This window comes from Rousettus aegyptiacus, unplaced genomic scaffold (genome assembly GCF_014176215.1).
Source record: "Rousettus aegyptiacus isolate mRouAeg1 unplaced genomic scaffold, mRouAeg1.p scaffold_m13_p_2, whole genome shotgun sequence".
Taxonomy (NCBI): domain Eukaryota; kingdom Metazoa; phylum Chordata; class Mammalia; order Chiroptera; family Pteropodidae; genus Rousettus; species Rousettus aegyptiacus.
This window is the reverse complement of record NW_023416295.1, coordinates 140,787,748-140,800,910: the sequence shown is the minus strand read 5'-3', so window position 1 is coordinate 140,800,910 and position 13,163 is coordinate 140,787,748. Positions and strand designations below refer to the sequence as shown.

The window sequence follows — 13,163 nt, the reverse complement described above, 5'->3', positions numbered from 1 at the left end:
AAATAAATATGCTGAGTCATTTAGTTTCAAAACTTAAAAATTTCTGCATAGAGCAGGAAGACGTCAAAGATAAATGAAAACTTGAGTGAAATATTTTCAGATGGTATCACAAAGATAAAATTCGCCTCACATGAAATCAACAGAAAGGCAAAAATTAAGAAAAAGAAATATAAATGGATCTTAAGCTTATAAAAAGATGTTTATACTAATTATAAAAAAGATGTTTACACTTATTATGTTAATACATAATAAGAGTACAAGTTCTAACCATAAGATTAACACTGTTTACCTATCAATCTGACAATGGACAAAAAGTAGGAGCTTCACATTGATTTGGAAGTTCAAATTGATACATACTATTAGGAACAAGTTAGCAACATCCTTCAATCTTATACCTATATCCTTTTATCCAGTAATTCCACTTAAATGAATTTGCCCTTAAGATATATTATTACATGTGAAAATGACATGTAAAAGGCCATTCACTGCAACTATGTTTGTGATTAATAATATCCAAATTTCCACTTAACAAGAGATAGTTAAATTATATTCATTAAAAGGGAACTGGTTAAGAAACTTGATCTTGCAACTATTAAAAATATGTAACTTTATTGACTAAAATGAAAGGATCGCCAAGATATATTAAAGTAAAAAAAGGCAGATGAAAACTGTATGCTATCATTTTCATTAAAAATATACATACTCACTTTTTACCTGGATATTATAGTAGAAAAATCTCAGAAAGGACACAAAAAACTAGTAAAGGGGCTATCTCCTTGAAAGGAGAATCAGATGACTGAGTGAGAAGGTAAAATTTCACTGAATACTTTTTCATATATTTTAAATTTTTCAACATATGTTTGTACTAAATATTCTTTAGAAAAGTAAAAACTGGAATCCATTATAGGTTACGTTTTTCATCTAAGCATCCAATTTCAACTTTCAACTGTATTCTTTTAATAGTCAGCTTAAGCTACTGTCTGAAAGTTCAAATGATCCAAAATTTAACATTTGTCAAGATATTTAAAACCATTAAGCAAAACTGCATATGTTTAAGCATTTGTTTTAAATTTTTAATTGTGCTCTTCACACATTATTTATACATGTATTCATATACATGTGATTTTTTTTTCCTTTTGAGGAAAAATGTTTTCAAAGTTTGTTTTTAACAAGCTAAAATTCAAATCACAGGACAGGCAATCTGGAGACCAAGATTCTAATCCTTGTTTTGCCTCTAATTATCTATGAGCTAAACACTTTAAGTTTTTTCATCTGTGAGTAAGGAAGCAAGAAAATCCATGCATCTCAATGTTAAATCTCGCCTCCCTTGATAATAACAATAAGTTCACATGTACCTTTCATTTTATTTGAAATTCAAAATAAATTTAATATCAAGAGTAAAAGAATTAAAACAAAAAAGATAAAATGCTGTTTTGTTCTCAAAATAATCCTCCTGCTCATTCTACCACTGCCCATCCTCCACACACACCTACTTGGGAACACTGGACTAGGTGATTCCTCAGGTCTCTTCGAATTTAAAATACAAGTTCTACATATAAGGTGAAAGAACTGTCCTTAAGTACACTTGTAATTTAATTTGGAACATCTCACTGTCCCCAAGAGGCTCATACGGTTTCAACAAGGATACAAAACTAAAATAAAATGAATATGGAAATTAAATTTCATATTAAGCATTTTAGGTGAAAGAAGGCCTACCCAGGAGAAGAATATCAAACCGTTTTTAAGAATCTGGTAATCTTCCACTGGTATGTGATAAACACAGGATAAATCAAGAGCCATAGGGTTTAACAATGCTATTTAAAGAACCAGCACCTGCTTCCTAAGTCCTCACTGCATAAAACAAGAGCTGCCATCATTGCCAAACAAGTCAACTTGAACTACCAGAAGAACACAAATTTAATTTGAGTTAAGGAAAAGCTATATGGTACTTGGGGAGGAGTGAGGCAGGTTTTAGGTGGGGAAAAAATGATACATTATCAAAATAATTTGTCTGCAAATTCAAAATTCTGTGATCATGAACAAATCTCTTAATACTATCTGAACCTTGTTCTCAACTTCTATAAAGGACACTACCATTACCTGCTCTATCTATCTCATGTTGAATTAGGTAAGACTCTCTCAACTAATGTGAAAGCACTTGATTATTGCCTGCACAAATGCTTATCCCAATATCATCCTGGAATTCATTCAGGAAAGATGATGTTTTAAGCTCCTCTTCTCTTCCATTCTCAAAATATGTTACATCGGAATATGGTTCCACTATTTAATATTGGCCACTGTGAATGAATCTATCGTTCTCTACCAAGAAGACTAAATTATGGGTTCCAGAAGGCAGAGTTCATGTCTAATTCAATTTGGTATTCTCCAAAAGCCTAGGCTGGCACATTGCAGATGTGACGAACTAAACTCAGATATACCCTTTGCAACCACATGTAATATTTCCTCTCAATCATTGTTTCTATAAAATTTGAGGGTAATTTTTAAAATCTAGCAACACAGGTAATTAGTAATTTAAAAGTTAAGACTTTAGAACTCATGCTCATTGATTATACAAATTTCAGTTCATGTTACCATAATGACAAAATAAAACAAAATGAAATCTCACCTCTTTATGATCTTCTACAACTGTCAAGATAGTATCAATGGTATGTAAAATTCCCATAGCCATTACTGTTTTGTCTTCAACTTCTTCATATTCATCACTTTGAAGAACTTTGCCAAATATCTCAGCCTATGAAAAGAACATGAACATATTTAACAATTAGTACTGTTATACCCACCCCTCACTATTTAAGCTAGCAAAAGTGCAGTGTCTCACATGTAAATGTCAGCCTCACTCAAACTAAGTTATGCACTTTGCCAAGTGAATCAATGATAGAACCTGTAATGTTTTAAATATAGCCATTTTTTTCCTTATCTAGTCACTAGAGTAGAGTGTACTTTAACTATTATAACCATATAGCTAATATTTAACTTTTGGTTGTCATTAAACAAATAAATCCAAAATCTAGAAAAACTAAAATCTAGTAGTACTCAACTGAAAAATTTGATAGAAGGTTTAAAAGACAAAAATAAAGGAATCATCTAAAAAATGAAACAAAAGAAAAAAAAAAAGGAGGACAGGAGAGAAAAAGTAAAGAAATTAGAACTCAGTCCTGGCCGATATTCTGCATCGGAACTACAGAACAGAAAAAATGGTAGGAAAAAATTCATCAAAAAAGTAATACAAGAAATTTTCCAAAACTGAAGAAAATGAGCTCCAAGATTCAAAGCCCAGAAAGTGAAAATTTAAAAGGCTCACATTAAGACACATCATTATGAAATCCTAGAATATTATAGGTAAAAAGAGATAACCCTAAATGTTATTAGAGTTAAATCTAATTAACTATAAAAATTAATAACTGTCAAAAGTATAAGAGCAAACATTTTTATGTTACTATTATAGTTACATATAAACCTAAACTCCAAATTCTAGAGTTTAATGTATTTAGATTATTCAAGACTTTTATACCAAACTAACATAAAATCTTGCCCAGCTTACCAAGTGCTGAGTCATATCAACAGCAATTGAGGCTACTTCTTGACTGTATTCACATATCATCTTCTGGATGACATTAGTTACATCATCATTTTCTGTCTCTCTAACAATGTGCAACAGTTCCTGCATAATAGGCCTCACATGTGGCTTCATATATTCCTTAGCTAATGCAGCAAAACAAACAAAATCAGTGAAAAAAATTTAGCTATTCACAAGTGGTGAAAAGAAATTAACTTGGTCATAAGATAAAGTGACAAAGGGTAAGAGGTTCTAGATAGATTCTTGCTCTGTGGTTAATAAGTTACAAAGCTGTACCAAAATAACCTTCACCAATATATCAATTTTCCTATAAGTAATATGGGGATAATCCATAATCGGTCCTGCACAGAATTGTCCTGCCTAAAATGCCAACAGTCCCCAGTGAGAAATTCTAATTATATATATGCTCTGTCATTGGCATGACTTACAGAACATATGATACCAGGATACATGTATAAAAAATCACATGCATAAGAACTATGCCCAATACTAACGGTGCCCATTTCCTGCCCCACCCCATCTCTACCTACCTTCCTCCCTACATATCCGTATATCATATTCAGACTTCCATTAAAACATTGTTGAATAGAGGTAAATCAGATTCATGTTTACTTTCAAAGGTTTATTTGAACTTTGAACAGAATGTTCTTCTGAAACAACAAATGAGATATGTTTTATCCCTTACTACGAACACTCCTTGCTACTTTCAGAACCAGCAGGATCATAGAATCCTAGCGTTAAAAGGAATCTTGAAACCATCTAGTCCAACCCACCTAAATTTAAATATATGGAGATCTAAGCCTTAACAGATCAGGTGTCTTGTCCAGGTTTTCATGGCAAATTAGTAGCGCAATCAAAACTAGAAACCAGGTCTCTTGAGGCCCAGTCTACCCTACTGCCCAATAATTATCAACTTGTTTCCCAATCTAAAACAGTTCTGGAAACCACAGTCAAAAGGAACTCCTAAAAAGGGCAAGAAGAAACTCCTATAAAATTCTGAAGGGGTGAAAGCTCAGAAATCCAAAGCCTAAACCTTGACTTACAGAATCATCCTTATTAGTAAAGGAAATGAACAAAGCTATTTGAGAAGGCTATGTCAATAAACAAACAAATGGATAAACAAGCAAATGTTCTAAAGGGCATTTCTGGCTTTACCTTGTGTCTGGTTAGAAATTAATGACTGAAGAGCAAGGGCAGCTTCAACTTTGACAGGCATCTCCTTATCTTCAATCAGGCTCTTCTTTGCTAGTTCAACTGCATTTCTTAGATTAAGTTCATTATGAAATTTCAAAGAACTGAATGCATGAAGTACCCAACAGGACTGTTATAAGAAGAAAGTAAATAGGGAACCATTGGGATTATGGTATTCTGTAATAATGTAATGCATGTAAGAACTTCTTACTAAGTTAAATATCATTAATTCTACCAAGTACTGCTTGTTTGTTTTTAGAGGTAGCATATTAGCTTTAGTTGCTAACATTTGGATGTCCTAGTTTGTTTGTTTGTTTTTTTATTTTAAAAGGCAGTTTGATTACTTCTAAAGCACCTATATGCAACAATATTTTTCACAGGAAAAAAAATAGAGCTAAATTTAAATATCTCTGAAAAAAAAATGTCCTATCTATGCTTTTAATATGATTCACAACTAATTTATAATTATGTGTAAAAAGCTATTATGAAGCAATGTTTGACATTCATTTTCTGGCCTTTATAGCAAACAAACAAAACATTATTTTTCCTTACTCTAACTGGCTTAGCAAACTTTTTTTCATGCACGTAAGGTACAAAGAATTTTAAACCTTGTATAGATTACCAAATTTTAAACTATTAGACCACAGAATCATATTATTACTTTATAAAGTTCTCTATTTGCATATAAAACACAATTAACAGTAATTAATTTGAATTACTAAAAACTTTTAGCAGAATTATAATTCACACAACCTGTCAAAGATAGTAGCCTACCTATAAATACTTGTGTGCCCTCGGCATCTCTAATCCACATTTGCCCAAATATTTCTCCACTGACATTTATCTTCTGTTTATAAAATGCTTTAGAGTGTATACGCATTATTAACATGTGCTGTTTTTAGCAAAACATTTTTTTGTGTTGACACATTTATAAAGATACATACAAGGCTCTTGAATTAAAGTTCTATTTTTATACTTCCATATTGATTCTAGAAGTGATGTACAATTAGAACACAAATAAATTTATGCGGATTATTATTTTCATTTTACTAAGACATATCAACCTAATATACTAGCAATCATAATCGAGTTTTTTTAGCAAAACTAGAAATTTCATGCTGTTTTCTGACACTGAAAATTAATCAGTCTATGAATTTACATTGTACCACTGCTGTAACAGCATCCCTCTCATGGCATGCTTTGAATATGCAGTGAGTGAGGCTAGGGTGAAAATGAAAATAGCCGGAATTAAAATCCATAAATCTTCTTATTTACTAGTTTGTTCTTTTTTCAGCTTATGTGATCATAAGGGACATTCTAATTGACTTCATTTTGCCTCAATATATGTCAATTTATCCAAAAACATTTAGTTTGATAATTATCTTACAAATGAAGAGTTTAAGATACATAATGGAAACATGGAAAACTTTTTAAGATACATAATGGAAACATGGAAAACTTACTCTAGCTCGAAGATATCCCAGGTTAGATAATAATAATGGAAATACATGATTTTGCAGCAACAACTCCATTTGGTCCTTGAATAAACTCTTCTGTTAGGAAATAGAAATTAAGTTTCAACTTACCAATGTCTTTTTCATATGTAAAAGTCACATCCTAATAAAGTACATTATGAATTACACTTAAGACACTTCTATTTACAATTTTGTGAAATTACTTCACCTACATATTGCTTGTTTTAAAACAAGACAGAAATAGTACCTTAAACATATTTTGATACTGATTTTTGTAGAAACAAAGTCATTTCACATTTTTTAATAAAGCAACAGTTTCATACTAAAAAACTGACGAATAAAGAAGCAGTCACCAGTTTTAAATTATCCTTAACTTTCATATTCTCTCATCTGCCTGTGCTTCACAGTTTTAAGTAAATTAAACTCCGAACAACTTAACCTTCAATAAAATATCAGCTAGAGAACCAATCACGTGCAGGGCTCCATCTTTCTTCCTCGGGTCAAAGTTTGGGTCTGTTAGGATTTGATAACAGAACGCCATCATTTTTGGCAGTACCTAAAGGAATAGAAGAATCCTTTTCAGTCTATATTAGCTTGCGCTGCCTCATAATAGTATGAAATACAATACACAAATTTCAAAATTAAAGCCACTTTATTGTGTTTAATTAAGAACATAAAATAACCATTTTCTCTTGCTAGGACAGAAAAATATTCTTAAAGTGACAGATTACAACTCATAATACAATTTTTCAAATACTAGGTTAGAGTGTCAAATCAACACAGGCTATCTTTCAGTTTCAGATTTAGAAAGAATAGCTATGTACCTCTTTTCTTTTCTTTGCAGCAGTGTATAAAAGAGTCTGGGCTGCTGTGGTAGGAGAAGCATAATCTTCAAAAATATCTAAGATTTTAAAAGGTTAAACCATATTAGTAACAATACAATTACTATAGATTTCAAACCTGATTAATCACTATTCCAAAACCAAAAAATAAAAGTCTACATATGACACTGGTTTACATCACAAAAAAGCTAAGAATATATATATATATCATCAGTACTCTCATGCACAAAAGTATTTATCGAACTCTCTAGGTTGTCCTTTTAATGCTATTCCCATTCACCCCTAGATAACACATGGATTACAGTCCTAACCTTACCCCCAAAGTTTGCCATAAAATATCTCGCTTTTATTATTATTTTTGCATCACTCTAGTATAGCAATAGTCTTTGGAAACAAATGACATCATGCTATTTATAACATTTTTTTTTTGTAGTTCAATCGCTGAAAATGTCGAATCCTAGAAAACAGTATTACTACACAAGCTGCATCTTTTTTTCCTAAACAGAAAAAAGGTTAAACAATCATTTTAAAGGAAACAATACATTTCAGGCATATCTGTTTCTCTGAAGACAAGAAAAGTGTTTTACATCTTTTGAAAACAGCAATAGTTTATTTAGTGTTCACTATGTGCCAGGCACTCACTGTTCTAGGCTCTGGAGACACAAATATCAAACAAAAAGGTTCTCATAGAGCTTACAAGGTGAGAGAAACAGATTATACACATATGTGCACACACACATAAAACAGATCAGGCTAAGAACAAATGTACAACAGGTAAAGAGAAAGAGAGTGAAAGTATGGGGTGCTAGTTTAAATAGGATGTCAGGAAAAGAAAGCCTCTTCAACTCTCCATTAAGGTAACACTTAAACAGAAATTGAATGAATGAGAGAGAAATCTCTACATGAAAATCTAAAGATCGAGTTTTCAAAGCTGAGAAAAGAGCAAGTGTAGAAGTCTTGAAGGACTCCTAGAATAGTGCTTGGCTGTCAGCAGGTAGGTTCAGCAGGTATTCAATAGATATTTGTTGAAATATACACCTATTTAAAACACATCACTTAACTGCATAAAATTTTTAAAATTTCAGCATAGGCAGTTTTATATAAGAATGTGAAAACTTGAGAAGTATTTGATATATCCATATATAAACATAAAAATAAAACCAAATCTAAGTCTTTGCCTCCAAACATAAAACACAAACATAATAATACTAATAACTAACATTTATTACTTACGTTGCACCAGGTACCATACTAAGATTTTACAAGCATGCAGTATTCTACACTAAACAGTGAAAGCGGTCAGTTATTTGTATTATCCCATTTAACCCATCCAACACTATTACCATTGCCAATTTTATACCTGAAAACACTGCATCTCAGAGGAGTAAAGTAACCTGCCCAGTCACATGAGTAAGTAACCAAGCTAGCATTCACACTCAGGCTGCCTTAACATCAAAGCCCAAACTCTTGTACTTTTTACCAAATCTAAAAAGTTATTATTAATATCAATCAATACATTAAGATAGGAATGTTTTGTTCATATAATTGCAAGTGACAAAAATATTTTAAAAACTAATGCCGTAATTGTTCTTCCCTATAGTTATTCAAAAGTAAAATAAACATATCAAATAATACCCACTGCATTCTAGTCCACGAAAGGAAATGGTTAAGAAGAAGCACTTCAACTAGTCTTGAGTTATCCATATTCTCTTCTAATCATTAAAATGTAAATTCTGTCAATGCTCACAGCTTTTATTGTTTCTAAAAACTGATATAAAGAATAAGTGAAATAATGGTAGCTTTCTGAAACCAAAACAAACACTCTGCACATTACAAAGAACATAGGTATTACAGAAAAGCTAAACATTAAAAGAATGCCTCAAAAAAGAAGATCAGCTAATCACTCTGCTCCTAGGAAAACAAAAACACTAGGAAGGGGAAATAATAAATCATGCCCATGTATAATGATTTGCAAAAGGAAATGATAGAATGGAGAGATAAATCAGAGGGTAAATATTGTTTCTCATTCATTTGCTTTTCTTGTACTTTGTCTCAAAGAGAAGAGACACTTCCTCACTTACTGAATCAAATAATACTAAACACAAAGCACTCGAAAAACAGCATAACCCAATAACCTATGATCTATACCAGCAGGCTTAACTCAAGTAGCCAGTGACACCTGGCCCAAGGTGAAAGCACCGCACATCACAGCACCGACAGCATGCCTTGGGCAGGGCTAGGTTTATCAATTATTTATTTCAGCATTTATTGAAGACAGACTAGAGACAAAAACTAGTAGAAGGATAAAGAAGTGTAGAAGGGATAGAGCAGGCAGAATAAGGCAAATAAGTAAGACAGAGCCCCTGACTTTAGATAGCCCTACGATGTGGGAGAAACGGAGGTACACAAATAGTATTTTACTATGTTAAATGCCTGAGTATTCCGTGAAGCAATTAATTCGAACTGGAGATAAAAAAAGAGAATGAACTCAGGCAATCTACACAGTTCAACAGCTTCCAGGAGAATCCAAGCTTAAAGGACTCCCAGATAACTAGGCCACATGGTGGGGCCACTGTAAATAATCTCATCCCCTGTGGAACACTTAGTGTCTACAGTAAGGAGGCAAACTAAATTGGGGTGCTCCTAAAATATGCAAAAATCCAAAGGATCTCCCAGATTGAGCACAACCCAATCCACAAATGGGTAACCCAAAAGGCACAAAAAGGGATGGTCCCTGCAGATCAGCATCACAACAGAAAAAGGTAGAGATGGCTCCATGACTGCTTCAGCATCCACTATAGAAATGAATAAAGCAGCTTTTCACCTCCCACACCCAAAGGCATCAAGTCTGTTTCTTCAACAGAACGTCAAGAACTCTTGTGAATTTCAGTTTATTATGCAAAGTAGAACTCTGGGAATTTAACAAATAAAATCTGCTTTAAAATACAAATTTAATTATACTATTTTACATATCTAGGAACTGATAAGGAATAAAATCATCTCGATTACCAAATTTCATCCTTATATATTCATATGGATCTTCTTGCCACAGCTCTTCATCTTCATCTTTATAACACATCACAGAAAAAATCACATCTTCAGAGATATTCTAAAAAGGGAAAAAACAGAACAACAAATGGGTATAAGCTATTCAAATTTGGGAAATATTAATAATGTATTTACTGACAACTTTTATGGTGTTAGTTTTTCAAATTGTTAGATTAATCTTTCTGTTATGCTTGCATTGGCTAGGGTGAAAGCAGGAAAGCAAGAGCCTAAAGAGGGGGCAGGAAGAGAGTGGGGGGACTGGGTTAAACATCAGATTGTTTTTAAACAACAACTGATTAAAGATATAGAGAACGATACGAATGTAAATGCTATTCTTTGAAGCCACAGCAGGGATAATAAACTTCTACTGGCAAATCAATATTAAACCTAGCTTGACTCTTGGCTACATATACTATTATATTTCTTATTATAAACATTTTTACATTTCCATTTTGGTCCTAAATATCAGCATATTGACAATATTAAAATGTTCCTTTCTTCTTCCATTTTCAAAAACCAAATTTCCTACTCTACGAACACAGGTTTCAGAGGGAAAAGAAAAGACCACATCTAGTAGCCTCTATATACACTGCTGCTAATAATGCTCTACTAAGCCCTTTTGGGCTCTAACAATACATATGTAAGAACGGGATCATCTCTCAAGTAAATTAAATACTTCTTCTAACAGAAAAAATTCAGCCTAAAAAGAAGAGTTTTCTTATTTCAACATTATAGCAATTTAAAAATAAGGTCAAAGACATCAAGTAGAGAAAAAAATGCTATCACAATTTTCTTTATAGAAACACAGTAAATAAAACGAAATCAGTATCTTTATTAATTGCAAAGACATGATCCCTATTTGATCAAGGAGATTAGGCAAATATTAAGATTTCCACAGAAAACAATGCAAAAGATATTATATTTGTAAGACTTATAACGGGAAAACATGAAATAAATTCTATCCTGGACACCAAAGACAAAGAATTTATTTTAATTTTTAGATACCACCTTAGAGATTAGAGAACTTAAGAATTTACAGTTTAAGAGGGAAAAAAATTTCGCTTTCTAACATCTTCAAATTACCTAAAATGATCTGTATGCAAAAAGGAATTTATTTATTAATGGCCCATAACTTGTCATTCTCATTTGTTCTTTAAATAACAATGCTGAATTCTATCTTTAAGTAAACAATTAATCAAGATCAACTGAATCTAAGTCTTTCACCTCATAAAACTTGAAGTTCTCACTCTTCCCAAATATATACATTCCAAGCCTTTCATATCACATATAAGACTGCACATATATGAAATAATGGAAATAAAAAATAGATTCAATATAAAATATGGATTAGTGACATTTACTTTGTCTAGAAAACCTAATTTAACCAGAGAATAATTTTGGAGAACTGCTCCCTGACACTAACCTGTATGTGTGGCTTCATCTGCTTCCATGTTACAGAATGGACAATCCCTTGGTTGAGATAGTTGAATGCTTGCTGAAGAACACGGGGGGCCACATATTCTTTCTGTCTATATTGGTCTAAAATTTTTAGTAGTACCTATAGAAAAACAGGAAGAGAAAATATAGGAGAATGTAAATAATTTTAAGGTTAAGAGGAGGGGCACTTTAGGCATGATAGAAAACCCGGAATCCATAAAGATAAAAACTAACAGATTTTTAGGGAAATCAGTAATATTGTGGAAAAGCTCATGGGCAGTTTTAATTATTAGATAGGTCCATGTTTTATATTGAACTGAAGGGTGTCTCACTGTAATTTCCAGCCACTTGTCCTACTTCTAACCTGCAGAACTACTCAGAATAAGTCTAAATACTATTCCACATACTTCAAATAAATGAAGATTACTGTTAAAAAATAATAATAACAGACTTGACTAAATGAACACTGGAAACATCCATATAATAAGAGACACCACAAACAGATTTTAATAGTTGATAATGGTGCATTTCAAATTAGAAGAGAAATTATAAATTATCCAAAAAATAGTATTGGGACAACTGATTATCCATCTGGAAAAAAATGAAGCTGGTTCCCTAACTAAACTTCATAACAAAATAAATTCCAGATAGGGAAATATCTCAATAACAACAACAACAACAAAAATTGAAAGCATAAAATTCCTAGAAGAAAACCTGGAAGAATTTTATTTTATGATCTCAGACCAGGGAAAGTCTTTATAAATATAGCAAGCTTATAACTGAACTGCTAAATAAATTAACAGGGTGTCTTTCAAAACGTGTACAGAATTTATGAATCTGGAACACAAATTCAGTTCAAGTTATGTAAAATACATATTTATAAAATTTGTCAGAAGTCTTACCCTCACCTAGATGCCCTTTCTGCAATGCAGGCTAAAAATGGATGCTATTGAACATGGTTCTTCCTAGCACAGTTGTGGTTCATACAAAGTGGTAGAAGAAGAGAGATTTGAATTCAAGGAAAAAAAGAAAAAAAAAGACAGGTTTTGATAAGAAAGCTATTTTTAAAACTAGGAATATATACCTGAAATAACCAACGTACAAATAGTCAATGACATGGATGCATTAGTATGAAATTTATGTGACACTGGAAAAACTCTACTGAACACAATTGAAGAGGGCATCAACTTTAGGATGCTTAATAATTTTCATAGCAGTGAAAAGAGAGGAAGACAAAGCTGACCGGCTTACTGATTATGCTAGTATCCATAGCAAACTGCTGAACTGATAATTTTATTCATTATTCACTAATTTTCCTTACACACTGCTTCATGGACCAACAAAGTAATTTGTGAGAAAATTACAGCCTTAGCTCTCCTGAATTGTTACAAGGTACAATTTAGAAATGATAATCTATAAAAGAAAATATTCCATCTAAGATAACAGGTTTGAAGTAGTTGATTCTATATCATTGACAATGAAGAAAACTAATATGCATAGATTTATAAAAACCTAGAAACAACTCTATATCATTTAAGACTTTTACTATGTCTGATTAATCTTTGCTTCCCC

At 32.1% G+C, this 13,163-nt stretch overlaps 1 protein-coding gene across 2 annotated transcripts in view; it reads right to left on the bottom strand.

Moving 5' to 3' along the window:
• The window catches only part of IPO8 (importin 8), a 56,502-nt gene that overhangs the window by 23,357 nt on the left and 19,982 nt on the right, over positions 1 to 13,163 (bottom strand). For both annotated transcript variants that reach the window (XR_004955665.1, XM_016152048.2), the window contains exons 9-16: positions 11,578 to 11,712; positions 10,116 to 10,215; positions 7,089 to 7,165; positions 6,704 to 6,820; positions 6,253 to 6,342; positions 4,754 to 4,919; positions 3,563 to 3,723; positions 2,627 to 2,752 (exon numbers count right to left, since the gene is read on the bottom strand). Coding sequence is in view for 1 of the 2 variants with exons in the window: in XM_016152048.2 (XP_016007534.1) it covers positions 2,627 to 2,752; positions 3,563 to 3,723; positions 4,754 to 4,919; positions 6,253 to 6,342; positions 6,704 to 6,820; positions 7,089 to 7,165; positions 10,116 to 10,215; positions 11,578 to 11,712 (972 nt within the window). In the remaining variant the exon portion in view is untranslated. The remainder of the gene's footprint in view (positions 1 to 2,626; positions 2,753 to 3,562; positions 3,724 to 4,753; positions 4,920 to 6,252; positions 6,343 to 6,703; positions 6,821 to 7,088; positions 7,166 to 10,115; positions 10,216 to 11,577; positions 11,713 to 13,163) is intronic.